The sequence below is a fragment of the Vulpes lagopus genome, chromosome 11 (assembly GCF_018345385.1).
Source record: "Vulpes lagopus strain Blue_001 chromosome 11, ASM1834538v1, whole genome shotgun sequence".
NCBI classification, from domain to species: Eukaryota; Metazoa; Chordata; class Mammalia; order Carnivora; family Canidae; genus Vulpes; species Vulpes lagopus.
Window position 1 is genome coordinate 67,961,356 of NC_054834.1, and position 21,680 is coordinate 67,983,035.

Genomic DNA, 21,680 nt, shown 5'->3' on the forward strand with positions numbered 1-21,680 from the left:
TCAGAAGGAGGGTGCAGGGTGGTGGGGTTGGGGGTGGGAGGCACATTACTGGTCCCGGGGGGTTTGAGTGAGCCCAGGGCTGGTGGGGGCTTTGTTTGCAGGAGCCTGGTTCTTTTAGGCAGACAGGTTCCCAGGGAGGCTCCAGGACCCCCGAAACCACACCCTCCCCCCTCACTCCCCCAGGATGTGCAGAGATAGAAGGTCTCACAACTGTGCCCCCTACCACCTGTCCAAGAGCCCCGGATAAGATCTTAGTGCCGTTGACAGCACGGTTCACAGCGACATCCCGACATCCCGGAGAGACCAGATTTCAGGGCGGAGGATGAAGAAGCGGGTGTGTGTATGTGGAGGGGGTGGGCGGGGAGAGAAGGGTGGGTCTAGGCTGAAAGCCCAAATCCAAAGTCACTGACCATCATCTGTAAAGGGGGATTGATCGTGCGGCTTTCGTGGGCTGGTGTGAGAACCAGAGGAGTTGGTGCTCGCAGCTCCTTGAGCACACGGAGCCTGGCACGGCGCGGGCGCTCAGCAGATGGTGACCACTGTTGTCACTGTGTTCCCTACACACTTGGGTATCTACCAGCCCAGGCAGTCCCTTCCATTTTAGACACTGGCCTAGGCCCCAGGGGATACCCCGAGGATATTTAAGACGGTGTGGTTGTGGTGTGCCAACCTGTGGGGGTGTTGAGAGTCTCGCCGAAGGGGCGCCGTCTTCGGAACTTGCCAGGGGAAGTCTTCCCGGCGGCGGGGCCCTGGGCCGGGATTCTCCAGCGCGTCTCCCGGGCGTGAGCGCGCCCCCCGCAGGCAGGCCCCGGGAAAGCCTCGGCCGGGGAGCCCCGGCGCCCGGCGGCCCCAACCCCGCCCCCCGCCCCCGCCCGGCGGCCACCCTCGGGGGCGAGGCAGCCGGCGCGTGGGAGGGGACGGCGCGCCATTGGCTTGCGCGCGGGACCGGGAGGAGGGACCAGCGCGGGCCGCCAGACTCGGGCAAACCCCGGCCGCGCAGGACGCCGCGCGCAGCCCCGCCGGCCCGGCCCTGCCCTGCCCTGCCCTGCCCTGCCCGGCCCTGCCCGGCCCGGCCCGGCCCGGCCCCGCGCGGGCGGCGCGATGTGAGGTCCCGAGGGCCCGGCGTCCCCGGCCCGCCAGCTCCGCGCAGCGCCCGCGCCAGCCTGCGCTAGGAACGTAAGTTCGGCCCCGCCGCCCCCGAGCCCCGCGCGCTCCCTCCCGCCGCCGGCCGGTGCCTGCGCAGCGCAGCGCAGCCCGGCCCGGCGGGACCGCGGCGGACCTGGGACCCCGGGGCCCCGTGCGCGCCAGCCGGACGCCCCGGGGCCCCCTCCCCGCGCCCCGCCGCCCCCACCCCCACCCCCGGCGCAGCCCCGCAGCCCCTCGGGGCGCCTCCCTCGGCGCTCTCCACTCGCCGCCCTTCGCCGTGCCTCGGTTTCCCCCTCTCCCCCGGCTGCCCCCCTGCGCTGGCTCCTCGCCGTTGGACTGTTTATTTCGCCCTGGCTCCCCCCCCCCCCCCCCCCGCCTGGGAGCAGGGGAGAAGAGGCAACAGCAGTTTCTGTCCTGCCCGGGGTCGGACTGCGGTCCCCGCGCCGGAGCCGGGTCCCCTCCCCCATCGCCATTGTTCCCGGTCCGAGGAGTGCGCGGCACAAACTTGCGAGCGCCCCTCCTTGTGCCCTCGCCCCCGCAGGGCCGCGGGCCGCCGTGGCGGGGTTCCCGCGGGCCGGACCCGCTGGTTCGGGGGGCGGGGGGCGGGGGTTGGGGGGCGCCCAGCAGCCCGGAGCTCCCCGCCGCGGGGCCCGGCTCCCGAGCCCGGGTCTCAGAAAGTGGGCGCGTGCCCGGAGCTAGGAGATGAAGGGCGCGGTGGAGGAGGAAGACGAAGCCGGCCTGGGGAGACCCCGGGCCTCCGGGCCGGGGAGGGAGGGAGGCCGAAGCCGCCGCCGCCGCCGCCGCCGCCGCGGCTGAGCCCCAGTTGTTGGGTGGGAGGTCGGGGAAGCGCAGGTGGAGACGATCCCCCCGCCCCGGCTCCCCCGAAGTCGCGCGCTCGGCAGCAAAGGGCCGCGCGGGCTGGGGCTCCCTGCCCTGGGCAAAGCCCGCGCACCCCTCCGGGCCCGGGGTCTGTCGAGGAACAGCGAGAACCCCGCGCGCATCCCGCGCGCCCCGCTGGCTCGGCGCTGGCCCGGCGTCCCCTCGCTCCGCCCTCCGCCCCCGCCCGGCCCCGCGCTCCCGCCGCCCCCTCGCGGCCCCGGGAGCGGGTTCTTCTCCGTCGCCAGGTGGGCGGGGGCAGGAGCGGGGCGGAGGCCGGGGAGCCCGGCGCCGACGGCAGGGCCGCCCCCCCCCCCCCCGCCCCGCGCTTCCTGGGTGATTTCCTCCAGACAAACTTTTCCTGGTGGGGCGGCCCTGCGGGGAGATGGGAGTCGCGGCGCCGCACAGATGCCCAGCCCAACCCGGCCGCCCCCGGACCTGCGCCTCCGGGGGCCGTGTAAGGGGGCCACCACCCTGTGCAGACCAGACCCCCTCTTCCTGCAGCCCAAGGACCGGGGCGCACAGAGCGGGTGGGGGGGAGGGGAACACCCGGGAAGGGACACGTCCTTTCCTTAGCAGAAGCCTCCAGCTGAGCCCCACACTCAGCCCGGGAGGAGGAAAGCTTTCTCTTGTGGGGTTAGGAAATAGGGCACTGTGTACTCACTCTCCAGGTCTCAGCTCTTCCGTCTATAAAATGGGCCGTCTTATTCCTGAGGTCCCCTCTGGCCCCTTTATCCCGGGAGCAAGCTGTCCTGGCTTCTTTTTTTCTGCCCACATGCTGTAGGTCTAATCAGTCCTTCCAAATTTGGACTGGAGGGCTGAGGCCCAAAGCCCTTCACCCACGGATGGCTGTCAGCACCTGCTAGATCCCTGCCCCCCAGGCTCCAGCTGTAGCTTCTCCAGCTCTGTGCTCAGCTGCCTCCTCCCCCCTCAAATCTTAGAATAGCCCCCCCCCCCCCAGAAAGGGCCTGCCCCTAGCCGTGGGAAGGTAGGAAAACAGTGAAATGAGCAGTGACCCTGGATATACATAGTTCTAGACTGTTCTTTCGCTGATTGAACAAATTGTTTGTGGGCCCTATACCAAAGGTGGTTTAGTGAGCCAAGTGCCAGACACAGTTCCGGGCCCTGGGAGACAGCTGCAAACAAAGTGTCATGGAGCTGAACTTAAATGATGGAGGGACAAATAATTTATATAGTGTATTGGGAGGTGAGGTTGGGGTGAGGGAGTTGAGTATCAGGCGTGTTGAAGTCAGGGGTGGGGTTGGCTTTCCTGAGGAGGTGACTTTGGAGCCAAGGCTTTGAAAGAGTAAACTGGGCAGCCCCGGTGGCTCAGCGGTTTAATGCCGCCTTCAGCCCAGGACATGATCCTGGAGACCCAGGATCAATCCCATGTTGAGTTCCCAGCATGGAGCCTCCTTCTCCCTCTGCCTGTCTCTGCCTCTCTCTCTCTCTCTCTTTCTTTCTCTCATGAATAAATAAATAAAATCTTAAAAAAAAAAAAAAAAAGAAAGAAAGAGTAAACTGTGGGGATAGCTTGGGGAAATAAAGATCCTGCAGAGAACAGCCTGTGCAAAGGTCCTGAGGCCGGAATGTGTCCACCATACTTGAGATCAACAGTAAGGAGCTAGTGTGGCTTGGGTAGAGTGAGGCGGTAGGGCAGAGATAGGAGGCAAGGCTGGCTGGAAAGGGACGAAGCGTGTCCTTTTCACAGATGAGGGAAGTGATGCTCAGAAACGGCATGTCAGTTCCATGCAGCAGTGGCAGCGGCAGGGCGGGGTGCCTGACGTTCTGACGCCTGACCCATACTGCTTTCACTTCGCCCTGCATCTCAGCTACTCATTGGCAATGCTGGTTTGTATCGTTGCCAGGGTCAGGCCTGGCCTGACAGGGAGGGGAGCCACCCAGGCTTAGTACCTCAGGGGTTTCATATCCCTGCCACCTGCTGTCATCCCCCTCCCGGGATTCTCCCTGCCTGTTCATCGTGAGCGCCTAAGGGCAGCATCTTCCTCCTGACCCAGAATGACCCGTATTTCCTTTCCATTTCCTTCTTATGGCCGCCCCTTGCAAACGCTCCATTCCTTATCCACATGTAGCCCCTTGAAAGGGGCTGAAGCTGGTATGGTCAAGGGAGAAACTGAGGCAAAGAAGCTGAGTCTCCTAGTCTGAGAATAACAGCAGCGTTATTACTGAACGTTCACTATAAAACAGGTACCTTTCTAGATGTTTTTATGCATCTTCTCATCAGTGGGTGTTAGGTGTCCTTATTAAACCTAGTTCACAGGTGAGGAAACTGAGGCCCAGAGAGGCAGTATCACTGGCCCGAGGCCATGCAGCTAATAAATGGTAGAAATGGGATTTAAGCACAGGCCTTTTGAGTCCTGACTTACTCCTTTGACCCTGAGCCAGATCCCCAGACCCTGGGGGAGATGGTCAGTCCTGGACTGTAGTTCTGGCCCACAGCGTCCTGGGAGAAGTACAGGGACCCTTCTGCCTGCCTCCCCCAGCCCACCCAGAAGACAGATCGCCCCTTGCTTCTGGAAAAGTTGGCTCCAAATGCCGGAGCATCCCTGCAAGGAAGTCCCCACCCCGGCCCCCCTCTTGTTCTCCCCTTTCAGGGGTTTGGAGAGAGGTGGGGGGAATGGCATGTGTCTGCTGCCCCCTCACCACAGCTCTGGCCCCGTGGCGACCAGAAGCCAGGCTGTCCCCATGGTCATGGCCTCATGGGCTCGGAAGCACCAGCTGCCTTTGAGGGCTCTGATGCCGTCACCAGGCTGGTGGGGAGGCAGGCCCATTCCCGGCTGGAAAAGGACAGAAATTCCCCATGTGCTCTGCCCTCTGTGACCGTGGGGACAGGGAAGACCCTCCTTCTGGTGACAGCTGAGGGGCGACGGATGGCCCTCAGGGGGCTGAATCCCCCTTGCACACAGCAGCCTCAGGCCCGGGGGTGGGCCGGGGGTGGGTGGCCCAGGGATGTCCCCTCCTTGTCGTCTGCTCTGCTCTGCTCCCTCACCCTTTCCAGAACTGCAGGGAGTGTTTATTTCTGGTCCCTGAGGCTCTGGAGATGTTTGTTTTGTGATGAAAGTTTGGGCTTCCCTCTGCCATTCTGCAAATCAGGCATCTTTGAAAAAGAAAGAGAACTCGCAGATAAATCATGCGTCCCCAGGGGCAGCCAGGCTGCCGGAGCTGTGCCGCTGGAGTGTGGATTTAGAAGCCACATCCTGAAGATCACAGCCGGGAGGGCCCCAGAGACCACACTCCTGGTGTTTGCAGATGCGGAGACCGAGTCCCCAAGTCGGCCTCTGCTTTCTCCAGGGAAGCAGAATCTCTGGTGTCCTCGGCTGTCCTGTGTCCCCGTGCGTGACTCAGGGCTCCGCTGCCAGCTCCCACGTTCCTGGAGGTTCCTGGAAATGGGACGTGGAGGCCCTTTCTTGAAGACGACGACAGAGGAGTTTCGTCTCAGGGTCTAAGATCTGTCACCCCAGCAGGGTTCGCATCGTGCTTCCCCCCTTCCTCCCCCCGCCAGCTCTCCCGTCATCCTGCCCCCCTTGCATCCACCGTTGGTGACTCGGGGCACAGAGATGGATGATGCCACCCGCCCTCCACTGGCTCACCGTCTACTTGAGACACGGGGCTGACTCAGACAGGCTCGGCCTTTAGAATAACCGTGCTCTTGAGGGACACACCGCAAGGAAGCTCTGCTGCATGCAGCCTCGCCCTGGCTTTGTGCCTTCGCCTGCCGTGACCCACATGACCAAAGCCACTATGATGACGTCAGTAGTGATGATGTTGGTAACGCATCGGTCAGGCCCCCTTTGTGTCCTGTGACTTCCTAGTTTCGCTGTCACTCCGCCACCAACCTGGCAAGTCAGGCATCGCGACCCCCATTTACGGTGCAGGAACGGAGGAGGGTCTGAAAGGTTGATCTGCCCAAAGGCTGAGGGCTAGAAACCAACATGGGTCCCTTCCCCCCCTACCCCACGCCTCTCCAGGACAGCCCTGGAGATGGGAGATTCACCCGGCCCGAGGGCTCAGGCTGGGGGCTCTGGGCTGGGGGCCTTTAGGGAGCCCCTCGGCCACGGAGCTGATGGGCCGCCCCAGGGAGGGACCCACGGGGTGGATGATTGGGGCTCTGGACCCTCTAGCCTCCCTGGCCTCCTTGCCTCCCTTTCTCTGTGACCAGCCAGAGGCTCCTTCTCTCGCTGCCCCCTCTCCTGGCACTGCCCTGGCCCACACCCCGTTTCCAGCTATTTTGCACCAATGTGATAAGAGAACAATGGGCCTCCCGCAGCCCTTCCCTGGTCCTGCTGGAATCACCGGGCCTTCACCCAAGGGAGGCTAGACCCCAGGAAGGAGGGAGTTCAGATGCTGGCAGCCGGCCAGGGACTTTCAAGGGGCGATGTGAGGAGAAAGATGGTGTAGGGCTTCGTTCTTCTCAGAGATTAGGCTCACCACCCAGCTCCCTGCCCCTGCCACACACACCCGCCCTTCTCAGGATATCCATTTAAAGCGCGGTCAGCTCGGTTCCAATTTCAGCTCAGCCGCTTACCCTGCGAAGCTTGAATAAGTCACTCGGGCCTTCGTTTCTTTATCGGGAGAATGGAGGTGACAACACAGCCATTCTCATAGGGTTGTCGTGGGGGCTGCAGAGGATTCCTGGTCTGGAAGTACCTGTTCCCTGCCTCCAACCCTGGGGTGGGTGCTCTTGGGGGCAGTTCCTACCAGACGGGGAGGGACAGGTGCACCGTCCCTCCAGCAGAAGGTCTTGTTTGAAAAGGAAGTGGCTGTGATGCTCAGCGACAGTGACTCCCCCCTGAATCACCGGGAGGCTCGGCAGCTGGTGGGCGTGCTGGGCCCCAGGCCCCCTTCGTTCCCCCTCCCACTCCCACTGCTGGTCAGGTTTCTAAGCCAGCCCTCATGGGCACAGTCTCCATGCAGTCCGACTGTTTCTATGGAAACCGGGCTTCCTGGGAAGGCTACAGGGGGGTTGGGAGAGGTCCTTTAGGACCAGCCCCCTCTGATCTGCCGCCAGGGCAGGGCCTTGGCAGCTGCCCCATGAGCAGTGTCGCTAATTGCTGTCCTGTATGGAGCACACAGCAGGTGCCAGGCCCCTCGGCCGCCTTCGCCCAGTGCCTTCATCACAGCCCTGTGAGGTAAAAAATAGTTCTGTGGTTTCACAAAGGAAGAAATGGAAGCTCAGAGTGGTTAGGAAACTTTCTTGAGGTCGCAGACAAGTAAGAGAAAGAGTCGAGGTTTGAGCTCAAGTTTGCCTAATTATTAAGGCTATGCAGCCACGATGAGCCTCTCTGTCCCTGGCCTGTGTCTGGTTGTGCCCCCTTCTGTGCTGCTGCCACTCGGAGCTCTTTGGGAATGTTCTTGCTGGCCACAGATGTTCCTGCACTTGAAGGAGGGGCGGGTGGGGGCGTGGGGGGTGCATGCTGCAGGGAGTCAGACCTTGGCCAGCTGTCGGGTACGGGGCGGGGGGCTCTCCACACCTTCCCCAACTCACTACTTGGTGACAGGTATTTGGTGAGCTCCTCACATGCCAGGAAGTTTGCCCCAGGCCCAGTGAGCAAGACCTAGGGGTGCTTGCCTTCTAGTGGTGGCTGCAAGTATCTGAGGAGGCCATGGTGATGTCTCACTGCATGCGCTCCTCCAGTCCTGACACCCCCCCCCCCCATTTCCTGGGCCACCCCACATGCCAGACCCTTCACCAAGAGCATTTGTACCCACTCTCCTATGTCTTCAGCATCCTAGACCCGCTTGTCTGAGGCCACTGGCCGGTAGGAGACGTCACCTTTGAACCAAGCGCCGCCTGACTGCAAAGCCCCTTCCCTGGACTCCTCTGCCACCAGCTCATATGTGGCCCGGGGCCGAGCCTGCCCTCTCTGGGCCTCAGCTTTCTGCCTTGTCCAGTGTGTGTTTGGAGCAGAGCCTCCCCTGGGGCCCTGGCACTAACTGAGTGTGATCCTGGGTGTCCTGGCTGGGGCTGGGAGGCCTGCTCCCCGCAGCCCAACTCTCACTCATTCACCTGCGCTGACCAACTGCCCACCTCGTGCAGAGGTCCAGTGGGGAGCTTCTTGGACAAGATAACAGCACTGCTTTCAGGTCACTGGGTCACCGGGAGCCCGAGTGCCTGTGATGTGACTGCGAGCATGGGCTGGAAGTGGTCAGTGGCTGTGCACGCTGAGACCCACGGAAGTCCAGGGGAGGGAGGGAGAGGCTGTGTCCTGGGAAGTCCCTGAAGAACTAGGAGCATCGAGGTGGGGGGAGCAGAGGGAGAGGAGGACCTTCCTGCGGGCAGTGGTTCCTAAGTGAAAACAACCATTAAGAAGGACAGAAACTCTGTTATTAAATACATACACATGAGAAAAAAAAAAAAAAAAAGAAGGATAGTGACTTACTGGCTTTATTGGGAATCGAGGTCAGAGAGGCCAGCCAGGGGCAGAATGTAGAGGTCATGAGCTCAGGCTCTAGGGGGCCGCGGGCTGCATTATCCCTGCTCCTTGGCTGGGCAGGTTCACCTCTGCCTGCCCCTTCCCTTAGCCTCGGGCAGCCTGGCATGGGGGGGGGGAGCCCTGGGGGCCCTTCAGAAGGCAGCTGGCTCTGGAAAGGAAGCAACAGCCCTATCAGGCAGGCTTTTTCCATTGTGCACAGCTGAATGGCTGAATGAAGAAAGGGAAGTGGGAGTGTGGGCAGGCTGGGCACTTGGCCCCAGGCCCCGCCCGTGTTCCCTCTCCTTAGCCTCCAGCACTTGCACAGAGTGAGTGTTATTAACCCCATTTCACAGGGGCAGAAACTGAGGCTGTGAGAGCGGCAGCGAGCCGCCCAAAGCCCTGCAGCTGGTGAGAGGGGAGAACCAGGATTCGAATGCGCATCTGGCTCAGCTGTGGTGCAGGGAGTGGAGCCAAGGGAGGTGTCCTGTGTCCTCACTTAGGTTAAAATGAGGCAGGACTGAAAAACACCTGTGGAGTGGGAAGGGGAAGAAAGTTCAAGGGCAGATCCTGGGGATGGGGGTGTGCCCAGGGGTAGGACATGTGGAGGGGCCGGCAGGTGCATAGGAGAACTGCAGGTGGCCTACCTACACTCCCCCTGGGGTGGGGCACATGCTGTGGGTGAAGCAGGGACAGAACCTAGTGCTTGGAGAAGTTAGCAGTGCAGCGGCAGGGTGCAGGGGCTTCTACTCCCCAGAGGAGTTAGGGTTGCAGGGGCAGGGTGCAGAGGGTCCTACTACCCGGGGAAGGTAGCAGTGCAGAGGCAGGGTGCAGGGGGTCCTAGGACGAGTTAGCGGTGCAGAGGCAGGGTGCAGGGGCTCCTACTTCCTGGAGATTGCACTCTCCCTGGGAGGCCCTAGGGCCCTTTGGGGGTGGTGAGCTCCTTGCTGGGGTCTGGGCTCTGGGGGAGGCCGCAGCAGGTCCCACCAGCCCAGGTACCTGGTGGTGGTCCCTGTGGATAAAGCCTATCCCCGCTAAGCACATCAGCTGTCTTCCTCTGCCCGACGACCCTCCCCACCAATGCCCACGCTCCGAGGGGGGGTCACTGACACAGCCCGGGGCCTGGCGGGCTTGGCCTGAGTGCCAGCCTTCTGACAGGGGACTGAGATCTATGGCTAATTGTCAAACTCCGCAAACAGCCCAGGTGTCCCGCAGTGAGTGGCTGCATCAGCAACCGGGTACGTCTGTCCCACAGAACATGACTCTGCCATGAAGAGGAACGGGCAGGGGACGTGCCCAGCGGCTTGGGTGAATCTCCGAGGCATTTATCGTTAGGCTGCATGGAAGAAGCGGTCTCCAGGGGGTCTAGTCTATATGATTCTGTGCATAGAGCACGTTTGAAAAAACCCCAAGCCAGAGCGATGGCCAACAGATCAGTGGGGAGGGGAGGGGAGGGGAGGGGAGGGTACGGCCGGGGCAGCTGTCCCCATCTGCAGGTGGTATTTCTCTGCATCTACACGTGTGCTAAGAGTTCGTGGAACTGCAAACAACAACAAAAATGTTAGTTCTGCAGTATGTAAATTAAAAAATGAAAGGCCAGAGGGGGAGGCCGGAAGAGGAAGAAGGGTGAGGGCCGGGCTACCCGATGTTTCCCTTGCTGAGGCCCGGCGAGGGGGGCCAGCCCAGGCAGCGACCGGGGGTGGCTGGCCAGCTGTCGTGGGCCGTCTCAGGCCGGTCTTTCTGGCAGTGGGAGGGGCGCCAGGCTGATTGTCGCCTCTCTCTGGAGTCACAGGAGCTGGTGGCAAGTGCTGAGGTGTGGGGACAGCGGCTGGGCCCTGGGGGGGCAAGGTTTAATGACCCTGCCTTCTCCGATGGGGCTGGCTGCCTCCCCATCAGACGGGTCTCAGGCATTGGAGCTGCTTTTATGGCCACCACCGGCCACCTCTGTACCCCTCCCCTGGGGGCTGGGTGTGGGGAGGGGTCAGCAGAGCTACCCCTGTTTCATAGATGATGAGCCAAGGCCAGGGGGCTGGACATCGCTCCCTGGAGACCACTGAGACTGACTTGTGTGCCTACTTCCCTGTTCTACCCAAGTCTAAAGCCACATTGTCCAGGTTCCCCGAAGTCTGAGTCTCGGTCCTGATTATTTGTCGGGGTGCTTTATGTTATTTTAAGACACAGGGAGGCTAGAAAACCAGAGGTGACGTCTCTGCCTCTGGCCGCCCTGATCAGGACTTGGAGGGTGAGGCTTGGCTGGGGCCACGCGCCCCTAAGGCGGCAAGCCAGACTGGGACCGGCTCAGGCCTGGGCGGGGAGGTCCAGCAAGCCCAGCAGAGGGGCAGGCGATTTCTGAAGCTCGTCTGCACATGAGGGTAGTTTTCCCGACTTGCTGGCGGGTGGCTGTGGGCTTCTGGAGAATGGGGTGCTGGAATAGGGCATGTGGTGGGGTGGGAGGTATGGAGTTACTCAACCCCGTCTCTGTTGAACTTTGTTGAGCTTGGTTTCCTCATCTGTAGGGTGGGTGTAAATAGTTCCCACTGCATGCTAGGGTGGGGGTGTGATAGAGGAGCCCAGTGTGCCCCCCCCCCCCCCCCCCCGCCGCCCCGGCCAGCTTCTGGAAACCTTTGCCTTACTGGGGTCTATACTTCTGTCTCCTTTGTACAGCTGTTGTGGTGATCGAAGGCGAGGACCAGCAGTCAGCTCATCTCTGTGTCTCCCACACCAGAGCCTGGCACACAGTAGGTGCTCAAGACCTGGCCCAAGGTGGAGCTGGGGGGTGGGGGTGTGTGTGGCTGGGGATTGGGGGGGTGTAGAGGCTTGTGAGCAGACACAGGGTGGAGAAGAGGCCGGTCGTGGGTGCCCCTGGCAGGAAGGGGCACAGAGCTTCTGCCCACTTTCCTGACTTCACTGGGTCCTGGGGCCATCCCCCTCCCCCTTCATTCGGTCCTGGCAGGTTTGAAGGATGTTGTCTGCGAGACAGGGAGGGAGGGCTTGCTGGATGGAGGGATTATCTGGGCAGAGGATCAGTGGGGGTTGCTGGACCCCAGGACTTGGGCACGTCTTCTTTCTTCTGGCAAGACTGGCTGGTGCTCGTTTGCCCCCGCCTCCAGGAGCTTTGGATGTGGTCTCCACCTCGGCCCACAGACCCCTCCGGGGCCATCTGGAAGGCTCTGTCCAGCCTGGTTCCTGGGGTCTGCCGTGTTCTTGTAGGCCAGATGGGCTCACAGAGCTGGAAGAGCTTTAGGGACACCCTCCTCCACCCATTTTAGAGATGAGGAAGCTGAGGCCAGGAAGGGGAGAGACTTGCCTCTTTCGCCAAATGGCCGGGTGGTTAAGGAGCTGAGTACGAAGGCTGGGCCCCCAGATCTCTCCAGACCTCAGGCCCCGGGTGCAGGTCCGGCAGGCCCTGAGGTGTGGAAGCTGGGGAGCTGTGGCTGAGGCTGGTGTCTCCCCTCAGCCCCTCTGCAGACGCCAGGCTCCAGGACGAGATGGCAGCCAAGCAGCCCCCACCTCTCATGAAGAAGCACAGCCAGACGGACCTCGTGAGCCGCCTGAAGACCCGCAAGATCCTTGGCGTGGGCGGGGAGGATGACGACGGGGAGGTGCACCGCTCCAAGGTGGGCCGAGGGACCTCAAGCTGGCCACCCCCCGGGGAGGCGGGCCGGCCTGCGTGTGGGAGAAGAGTAGCTGCAGCCTGCAGAGCTTCAAGCGCTCCAGGACTCAGCTCGCGGTTTTCTAGGAACTTAATGGAGATGTCAGGGGAATAATAACAAAAATGAAGACAGATCGTTAGAATGAATTTCATGCTTATTACGTGCTCGTTATTACACCAATTGCTTTATAAGTATTATTAATCCTGCTAGTTCTGGGAGATAGTTATTAACCCATTGCATCAATAAGGAAACTGAGGCTCAGTGAGGTCAAGGACTTGCACAAGGCCCTGCCAGTAAGTGGCAGAGCCAGGCTTTAAGCCCGTGCCCAGTGCTTTTATCTTTCCTCAGCATATTTTCAGTTTCCCGTCAGCTCTGGTGTCATGAAGGGGCAGAGGGGGGTGGCCTCGGTGTGACCTTTCTAGCCTGGATGACCTTTTGGCTAAGCAGAAGGCCCCAGGTGGATCCCTGGGCATGCCAGGGGGCTCGGGAGGGGAGTGAATGGCCTGGGCCTGCCCCTGACTCCTCTTGGTCCACAGATCAGCCAGGTCTTGGGCAACGAAATCAAGTTTGCTGTTCGGGAGCCCTTGGGGCTGAGGTGAGCATGGAGTGGGAGTTTGGGTGGGTGCGGGGTTATGGCAGGGGTGCTGCATGAGGCCCCGCCTCGTCCGCTCTGCCCTGGTGTCCTCGTGCCTGTGATTCCCTCCCTCCTATCTCATGCCCTCTGCCTTTTACCAGCCATCCCTGGACACCGTGGCTGGAGAGGGGAGGGTCCCCTGGGGCCTGGAGGTGGCAGTGGGGGGCCCTGACCGTGACCTTTCTCTCCACGTGTCCCCAGGGTCTGGCAGTTTGCTTCTGCTGTGCTCTTCTCCGGCATTGCCATCATGGTGAGGCCCCACCCCACCTCTGGGCCCTGGGTCTGGCTCCCTGTCCTGGGGTCCCTGCTGCCTCTATCCGTGTGGTCATCGTGCTGACGCCCTATCTGTCCAGTCCCAGCTCCTGACGCTCATTCCCACCCATACCCTGCATGCTCTGGAGCATCCTAGATCCCATGGTGCACGTCCCTGACTCCTTGCCCCTGGGAACCTAGAGCCTTCGGTCCTGGCACAGGGGAGTCCGGGGTTGGGGGAGGGCGACAGGTAATCAAGATTCTGATGTTGGACTGCCCCAGGGGCTTCTGCCCTGCTTCTGGGGGAAGGAAGATGTCCGTGGGAGGTTTCAACAGTGACCCCCTCCAACTTTACCCTGAACTTCCCACCCGATGCCTGCAGGCCCTCGCTTTCCCTGACCAGCTCTACGATGCAGTCTTTGATGGAGCCCAGGTGACCAGCAAGACCCCCATCCGCCTCTACGGCGGTGCTCTCCTCAGTGAGTATTGCCAGGGCAGACTGGGGGTCGTGATGAGCAGCTGGGGACCAACCGGGACCAAGAGAAGCATGGGGAAGCCCTTCTTTGTGCAGGGGCTCCCCTTCCACACCCCCCCTTGGGGATGAGTCCATCTCCCTGGGGGTGTGCTGCCATCTTGTGGCCGCTGCTGGAATGCACCCAGTGGACTGGGCTACGTCTCTGCCATCGACACCCCCCTGGGTCACTGGGCTACAGAGATGAATGGGGCTCGGGCCCTGCCCTCCAGGGCCTCAGCCTAGAGGAGGAGGCAAAATCAACAGTGTCTGCAAAACCCCTCCCACCCCTGGGCCTCTCTTGAGCCATGCCATTTCCTCTCTGATTTGAGTCACACCCTGCGCCTGGTGGGCAGCTGACTTAACAGCTCTTAAAGGCTAGCACGGGTAGTGTCCCTCCTCTTCTCCCAAACACTCTATGGCTCCCATTTTCCTGCAGAATAAAGGCCCAGCCCCTCCACCTGGCTTTCCGGGGGGGTTTATGGGGTGGATCCAGCCTACCTTCCCAGACTTACCTCCTCCATTTCCCACTGTGGGCTCTGGACTCCAGCCACGTCTCATGATGTCCAGCCCCCCATTTCAGAAGGCTTCTATGCCTTTGTACCGTCTCCCCAGCCTTGTGCCGATGGCACTTGTGCAGATCCTTCAAGGGTTTGCCCCAGTACTGGTGGGACAGGCACTGGTGGAGATTGGTGTGGCTTCAAGCACTCCACCCAGACAGTGGGACAGCTGGGGCTATGGGGTTAGGACAGATGATGGACGGTTTTCATTGGGGGGGTATGAGTGGACAGGGGAATGTGGAGGTCTGGGATCTTTCTCCAGGCCCAAGCTCCCTGCCCCCAGTTTGCTCTTTGGCCCCCCACCCCAGGCATCTCCCTGATTATGTGGAACGCTCTCTACACGGCTGAGAAGGTTATCATCCGATGGACTCTGCTCACTGAAGCCTGTTACTTTGGGGTCCAGTTCTTGGGTGAGTCTTGAGGTGGGCAGTGAGACAGGGAGGCTGATGGAGGGGGAGGCGCGGGCAGGGCAGCTTGGTTTCCAGGAAGTGATGAAAGTCTGTCTGCGGGGGAGGGACTCAAGTGGCCTCGCGTGCCTGTAGGTCTGCACACCTGTGCTCACACTCCTAATACCTGCCCGTATCTTCTTGATTGCACATGCATGCATCTCCACAGCCTCGGCCACGCACGTGCACCTGCAGCTTCCTGTAACCCATTGCTCGCTGGTGTACCCAGCGCACACCCAGTCTTGCCCACACGCTCACCCTCACCCCGGTACCTGCCACATGGGGGACAGCAGAACAGATGCGTCCGGCGGGAGCCCCCAGCTCAGCATGTCTTCCAGGGTTGGGGGTGAGGCCCGCCCCTCCTCTGACCTCTGTCCCCTCCCCGTCTTTCTCCCACAGTGGTCACTGCCACGCTAGCCGAGACGGGCCTCGTGTCCTTGGGAATCCTGCTGCTCCTGGCCAGCCGCCTCCTTTTTGTAGCCATCAGCGTTTACTACTATTACCAAGTCGGCCGGAAACCCAAGAAAGTCTAGCCACTCGCTGGGCCAGGGGCCCCTGTGGGGCAGGGAGGTCCCCGGGCCCCGGATTCCCTCTGGCTCCTGGAAGGCAGGAAGGACCCTGCCCTGCGCCAGGCCTGCCCCAGGCAGGCGCGGCTGACCACCTTCCTTTCCTCCTGAGCACCCCCAAATGCTGTGATCTCCTGGACTTTCAGGTTTGGGGAGGGACAGGGCCTTGGGACCTCTGTTCTTCACCTCACGCAGTACCGCCTCCTTTTCTCGGGTCTCTTGGCCTCTGGATCCCCTGGATAGATGCCTACGGAAGAGCTTGAGTCATAGGGTCTTAGGCTGAGGCGAGGCTCCTGCTGCTTCTGCCAGGAGGCCCTTCTTTCGTTTGGGAGAGGTGTGCACCGCCCCCCTGCCCTCCCTGCACCCCCAACCGATCTAGTGCCCACACAGCTGAACGTGGCTTCTGTGTACGCCTGGAAAACCTGAGAACTCGACCCCAGACTCCTCAGTGTGGGCCCTCCCCAGCTGCCGGAGCTGCCCCCTGCCCCTAAGCGCACATCCTTGCCTTTCCCACGGCCTAGCCACGGGGCTGACGGGGGAAGGGGGGGGATGGCTGTCTTTGAGCTGGCAACTCCCTTTGCAGCCTGTCTGTGAGGTGGGCCACCTGTAGCCAGAGCCTGGGCCCGGCCCCCAAGCCCGGCCACCACGGGCTGTCTCCCAGGGCCTTGCTTGAGGCTGCTCCAGCCCCCGGGGCTCCTCGGGTCCCCCCGCTGGCCTGGGTCCAGAGGCCGCCAGCAGCCTCACCACAGGCTGGCCCTGGCAGTGAGTGCAGAAAGCACCCTATGGAGGCCCCTGTGGGGTTTGAGATGAGGAAGGAGAAGCAATGGCATTTCCTTGTCCCTTGTCCTTCAGGGTCTGCTGTCTGCTTGGCTCTGCTCCCTCGCCTACCCTCACCCTCTCCCTGGGGTGCAGCCCTCAAGACCTGGTGGGGTAGGACTGGGTGCCCTTCAAACTCAGCAGGAGAAATAAATAGAGATATTTCGGCAGGCCACTTCTCGTGTCCCCCACCGCGAGTGCCCTGGAGGAGGCGAAGAAGCGGCTCCCTCAGAGCTGCAGACCCCCCGCCTGTGCGCCCCCATAGCTGTCCCTCCCCAGGTCCCTTCCCTCCAGGACACAAGTAGGCACACCCGGAGTGGTGGCCCTCCTGGCGACAGGCATGGAGAAAGACAGCCCGGGCCGTACCCTCGATTCTCACCTAGGAGTAGTGTGGTCAGCGGTGTGAGACAGATGGTCCTGAGGGAACCTTGCCCACATGGGGCCGGCTGTCCCCACAGCCACATGCTTGGTGCCCGGCAGAGCAGTGGTCTCGCTGCTGTTGCACAGCTGAGGAGAGAGGCCCAGTGGGTCGGGTGCCCACGGCTGTGCCGCTGGTGACCGGCTGAGCAGAAGGGAACCTGCTCACCAGGGAAAGGCTGGGCTCTGTCCTGACCCCCGACCCCTGCCTCTTCTGTCTGTGCCTCCCCCCAGAATCCAGCTGCTTGCTGACAAGCCCTGGCCAGGCGGGGCACCCACCACTGCCTTTGGGAGTTGGGGTTGGTGGCCGGCCTCCTGTCCATCTGATCCAGGCCTTTAAAAAGGCCTGCTGCTCATCTGATGGGTGATGGGTGGTTTGTCCTAGTCACCGGTGGGCATGGTGGGCTAGTGCCCCTGGGTGGCTGGCAGGGAAGTAGGAAGTGTGGGCTTAGCAGTCGGGCTCTGGGTGAGGCACTTGCTGGAGCCAAGCAGTCTCACCCCTGGCGGGAGTGGACTGGGGTGGGCTGGGGAGGTGGGAGGGCCGCCCGGCCTTGCCCCTTGGGTGGTAGTGAGGGTAGTGAGCGCTGGCATGGCGCTGTCGTGACGTTCCGTGCTGCTTGCTCAGCCATCGGAGGTGGGCCCAGAGGGAGGGGGCCTGGCAAGCAGACGTAGTCTGGGGACCTGGCCGGGCTGGCGGGGAATGAAGGCCACGAGCCATTGCTGTGAAGGAGGCAGTGACAACAGGGAGGGGCATCCACATGTCTCCTGAAGAAGGCCCAGCTCTCCATCCTGAAGGTTTGGGAAGACTCCTCCCACCCTCTCCCCCGCCCATCACCTTCTACCCTCATCCCCAGAGCCCAGCACCCTCTGCCCACTTCTCACGTCATCCCTGCACCCCCTCCACCCTCACCCCAAGCAAGACCACCTTTCTTCACAGTCACTATTTATTCTTTGTTCCTTCTTTTTGTAAGAAACAGTCACAAAAACCAGTGCAAAACCATCAGTGTGGGTGTCCTGTTTTATATTACAAAAACTCCTCTTGATATAGAATATAAAAAGGGGGGGGTCACGGGAAATAAACATGATAAATTAGCTCTGCTATCTACCGCAAGGAACATTTACAGTTTTCAAAATAGACTTTTGACACAGGATCCATGGGGGAAGGGAAGGAGGGGCTTCGGGGAGATGGGGTAGGGCTGCCGGGGCCTTGGCTGGTTTGGGGTCCCCTCGGGCATGGAAAGGCCAGAGAGACGAGGGAGCCTCCGGACTGCTCAGGTGGCTGCTGCTTCCTACAAGGCAGTAGCTCTGGAGCAGGAAGCTGGCTTTCGGCCCAGGGTGTGGGTGTGTGGCCAGCAGTGTGGGGTCAGCCCTGGCCCCTGCCCTGTGAGCAGGCTGGGAGAAGTTCCCGCAAAGAGGTGTCCCTACCCCCACAGCCCCCTGGCCCAGCAGCTGAGTGACTGCCCCCAGCACCTCGCAGGGGCTGTATCTGAACCAGCCCAGTTAGATCTCAGTGCCTGGGAGAGGGTCAAGCCCCACTGGGCCTGGGCTTTATTTTCATGAGTCAGAATGGCTGCAGGCAGCTACCGGCCTAGATCAGTGCTAGAGGTGGATTCAGGGCTCCATGGCACCTTTTTGGAAAGCCCTTGGGGATGAGGCTCACACCTACCCTTGAGCCTGCCTCAGCCAGATGTTCCTCTGGGACCTGCCCTTCCTCCCACTGATTCTTACAGGGCCCTGCAGGGGGGTGGGAGTGGGGGGGGACACGCAGGATGCCAGATATTAGGCCCTTCTTACCTTGAAGGCTCCAGGTTCTCCTGGCTGGTAGGGGACCCGATGGGCCCCCGAAGCCTGGGATGCCCCTGGACGGGAGCCACACAGCTGCCCAGTCAGACCCTGAGTCCCGCCAGGCCAGCTGTTTTTGTTTATTTTTGTCAACCTCAGACCAGCCACATGCCTCTGCCGGGAAGCTGGAGCTAAGCATGTGGGCGGGCGGGTGGGTCTGGAGGAGCAAGCCGGAGGTCCTGCTCAGGCTGGGCTGGGAGACCAGCTGCAGGGCACACTGGGTCCTGGGGATGCCCCGTCGCCAGGGAGTTCGTGGCGGCTTGTATGGAGTTGCCAGGGCAGGTAGGCTGTTCCAGGGACAATATGGAAAGCCCCAGCTTGGTGGCCAGAAGGGGGGACTGGGACTGGGGTGGGGTGGGGGGTAGCAGAAGGATGGCATGGGTCAAATCGAATCTTTACAGCAGGCACAGAGCTCAGGGCTACATCTCTACAGGGGCGGGTGGCCGAGCAGGGAAGCACGGGGCCGCAGGCCACAGCTCCGGGTCTCCCAGTGGCCGGCAGGCTGGAGGGAGGCTGGAAGGGGACACAGGGCCTAGGATTCAGAATGGGCTCATGCTGCTCCTCCCACTGCCGTGCCTCTGGCAGACATCACTAATCGAGCCTAAATTGTCTGGCAGACACCACCAATGGGGATTTCACCGTCCATCTGGCCCCAGGCCCCAGGCCAAACCCCAGATTCTGTGAACAGCCCCCTGGCAATCATTCCTCATTCACTGGAGTCGAGGCATCTTGCAACACTGATGTAGAATGTAAGGCCCGTGTGTGAGGGACTGATTGTGGGTTGTGAGTTTAGGGGACAACCTCTCCCTGCCTGAGCTCAGAAGAAACACTCAGAAGCATGCAATGGACAGCAAAGGGACTAGAAACCTTGTCGCAGCAGAAATGAGATGTCTTGGAGCTCTTGAGCCTGGAGAAAATGGGGCTCGGGGAAGGCAACGTGTGGTCTCAACCCTTTGGGAAGGAGAGAGAGCAAATGGGATGCCACGGATGGAACCAGAGGAAAACAGAGGACTCTCATGTGCACTGAGCTGATGCTAAAAAGTCAAAGCAGTCCAAAGACTCAAGTCTGTCTCGGGAGGTAGTAAGCTCCCCATCCTTGGAGGTATGCAAGAAGAGGGTGGCAAAGTCTTGGCAGAGATCTTGTGGAAGACATCCAAGCCTCAGTTCTGGGTGGGGAGAGGAGAACCAGATGGTCTTGGGGGTTCATTCAGCCCTGGGAGCCACAGAGTTGATGGAAAACAGGAAAGGGGTCAGGCTTGTGGGAAGAGGTGGGTGGTGTGTGGAAAAGGGACTGTAGTGTATGTGCGTGTGTGTGTGTGTGTGTGTGTATCCCTGGGGAGCTTAGAAAGTGTGTGTGTGTGTGTGTGTGTATGGGGGGGTAGGAGGGAAGCAGGCGGGACCAGTCCAGAATTTTCTTAGCTGTGGAGCTGGGGAGTTCTTGACCAGCTTGCTCTCTCTCCCTCCTTGGGAAACCAGGATGCCGAGGCCAGGGAGCGGTGTGAGCAGCAGATGTGCTGGGACCTACAGAGCCCTGCGAGGGGTGACAGGCAGCCGAGGGACGACCGGGTTCTTGCTCAGAATTGTCATGCATGTGCTGTGTGACTGTGAATGAGAAACTGCCCCTCTCTGGGCTTTCCAGATTATTTGATCCAACAGAGGAGGGAAGCAAGGACACCGCCAGCTGGGCCATTCTTAGATCTAGTGTCTGAGCAGCCCACCCTTGGGCCCCACCTGAGGCAGGGGCAACTCTATCCTCAGAGGCCCAGGGGTTGAGCACAGGTTCCAAGTTCCTAAGGACGTGGTGACCGAGTGTCCTGGGGGCCCCCGGGTTCCGTAGACCTCTGAAAGCTGCTTTTGCCTCCTTGTTGGCTAAATCCGCACTTTCTTGGCCCCCCGAGCTGAGGAGAGGGCCCAGGCCCGGGGCTGCCGGGGGCTGGTGGGATCGAGGAGGGAGCCTGGCCCTGGGGATCCTTGGGTCTCTGTTGCTCCCTGGGTGCGGGCGCCGGGGCCTCGGCAGGGCGCCAATGGCACCCACCGGGAGTCCAGGTGGGGTACATCAGTCTGTGTTTTCTTCTTCATTTTGTTTTGTTAAAAAAATAGCTATTTGCCTCCGCCCCGTCTCCTGGCCACTCGTCGTGAGCTCACGTCCTTCCCTGGGGCTGAGGGCAGGGGCACGGGGGCGGGGAGGGCGCTGGGTGCTGGGCAGTGGCGGCGGGTGAGGCGTCAGGCTGCAGGCCCTGCCCTCTACTGAATGCCCCGGAAGAGACACATGGCGAAGATCATGGCGAAGAGCTGCGGGGAAAGCAGATGTTGGCCTGTCAGGCTGGGCTCCCAGCCCCGCACAGGGCGGTGTCACCCCCACGGGATGGGACGTCGGCGGCTGTGGGGCAGGGAGGCGGCTCCGGTGCACAGCAGGCTGCAGGAGGAGGGCTTCCTGACAGTCCCCAGGGGCAAGGGTAGTCATGGAAAGAAGAGGCCTTGGGACATGGGTTCAAATCCAGCTCCCTTGTTTGCCAGCAGCCACATTGGGCCACATGTGTCCCTTCTCTGGGCCTGTGCACGGACTGGGGGCTCGCTGTGTGCCCTGCACAGCTTTATATGTGTTTGCGGAAACCTGTGACAGGGCAGGAGGCAGGACACAGAGAGGTGATGCAACCGCCCTCAGGTGACACGGCTGCAAGTGGGGGAGCTGGGGGCTGGGGTTTGCGTCTGGGCACTGTGACCCCGCAGCCAGAGCTCGAAAGTCCTGCGCGCTCCCCCGTCTAGCTCACGGGGGTGGGGGGGAGTAGGATGGCAGTATAAGGCAATGATGCTGGACAGTAGCTGTAGGAAGAAGTTACCAGCATCGTTATTAACCGGCAGGGGAGATGTAGCCCTTCGCAGAGTTGAGAGCACAATTCCTGAGCACCTAACCGGGGCTCTGGGGTGGTGGGGCAGGCAGAGACCTGGATGCAGGGTTAGCCCTCTGACCAGAAGGGCTGAGTCCCCCACGAGCAGGGGTCTCCTTGCAAGTGGCCCATGACACAGGCCCCAGCCTGGAAGCTCAGGGCCGGATCTCGGGTCGGGGAAGTGGGGTGCAGGTAGGCGAGGCTGGGATGGAGATAAGCAGAGGTCCCTTTCCGGGACCAGGGTTCTGGTTCCTATTGGGGTCGCTGCCGGCTGGGGGGCTGGGGGTGAGGGCAGCACACGGAGAACACAGACGATGTCCGATAAGCCCCAGGACCACCTGCCAGGCTTGGAGCCCCATCCCCTGCCATCCTCTCAACACCCAGGAGCCCCAAAGCCGGGGAGCGGGGTAGTAGCACCATTTCACCGAGAGGTCACCTATGGCTCAGAGGCACCGTGTGCCCAGAGGCAGAGCTGGGAGTTAGACTGGAAAAGCCCGTGTTCTTCCTGCGTGGGGCGGGGGGTGGGGGGGTGGGGGGGCACAGCCTGCGATTCCGCATCCCTGCCCTGGGGTGTGTGTTTCTCGAGCATCGGGTCCAAGGTCTCCGCCAGAGACCTTCTTCACTGGGAACGGTGCTGGCATA

General features: G+C 61.5%; 2 protein-coding genes across 3 annotated transcripts in view; one reads left to right on the plus strand and one right to left on the minus strand.

Moving 5' to 3' along the window:
- Positions 1-982: 982 nt before the first annotated feature.
- TP53I11 (tumor protein p53 inducible protein 11) lies at positions 983-17,311 on the plus strand. The gene is made up of 8 exons (XM_041773564.1): positions 983-1,176; positions 11,118-11,191; positions 11,911-12,070; positions 12,643-12,701; positions 12,942-12,990; positions 13,375-13,471; positions 14,372-14,473; positions 14,909-17,311. Exons 3-8 carry the CDS (start codon positions 11,942-11,944, stop codon positions 15,040-15,042), a joined length of 570 nt encoding a protein of 189 aa, XP_041629498.1. The 5' UTR covers positions 983-1,176; positions 11,118-11,191; positions 11,911-11,941; the 3' UTR covers positions 15,043-17,311.
- Positions 17,239-21,680, minus strand: part of TSPAN18 (tetraspanin 18) — a 186,758-nt gene continuing 182,316 nt past the window's right edge. For both annotated transcript variants that reach the window (XM_041773562.1, XM_041773561.1), the window contains exon 11: positions 17,239-20,442. In XM_041773562.1, coding sequence (XP_041629496.1) covers positions 20,395-20,442 — 48 coding nt within the window. In that variant the 3' untranslated portion in view covers positions 17,239-20,394. The remainder of the gene's footprint in view (positions 20,443-21,680) is intronic.

Coding starts and splice junctions, on each gene's coding strand:
- TP53I11 (XM_041773564.1), top strand. CDS start 11,942: ATGGCAGCCAAGCAGCCCCCACCTCTCATGAAGAAGCACAGCCAGACG. Junction 13,472..14,371: donor CTACGGCGGTGCTCTCCTCA/GTGAGTATTGCC, acceptor CCCCCACCCCAG/GCATCTCCCTGATTATGTGG. Junction 14,474..14,908: donor CTTTGGGGTCCAGTTCTTGG/GTGAGTCTTGAG, acceptor TTTCTCCCACAG/TGGTCACTGCCACGCTAGCC.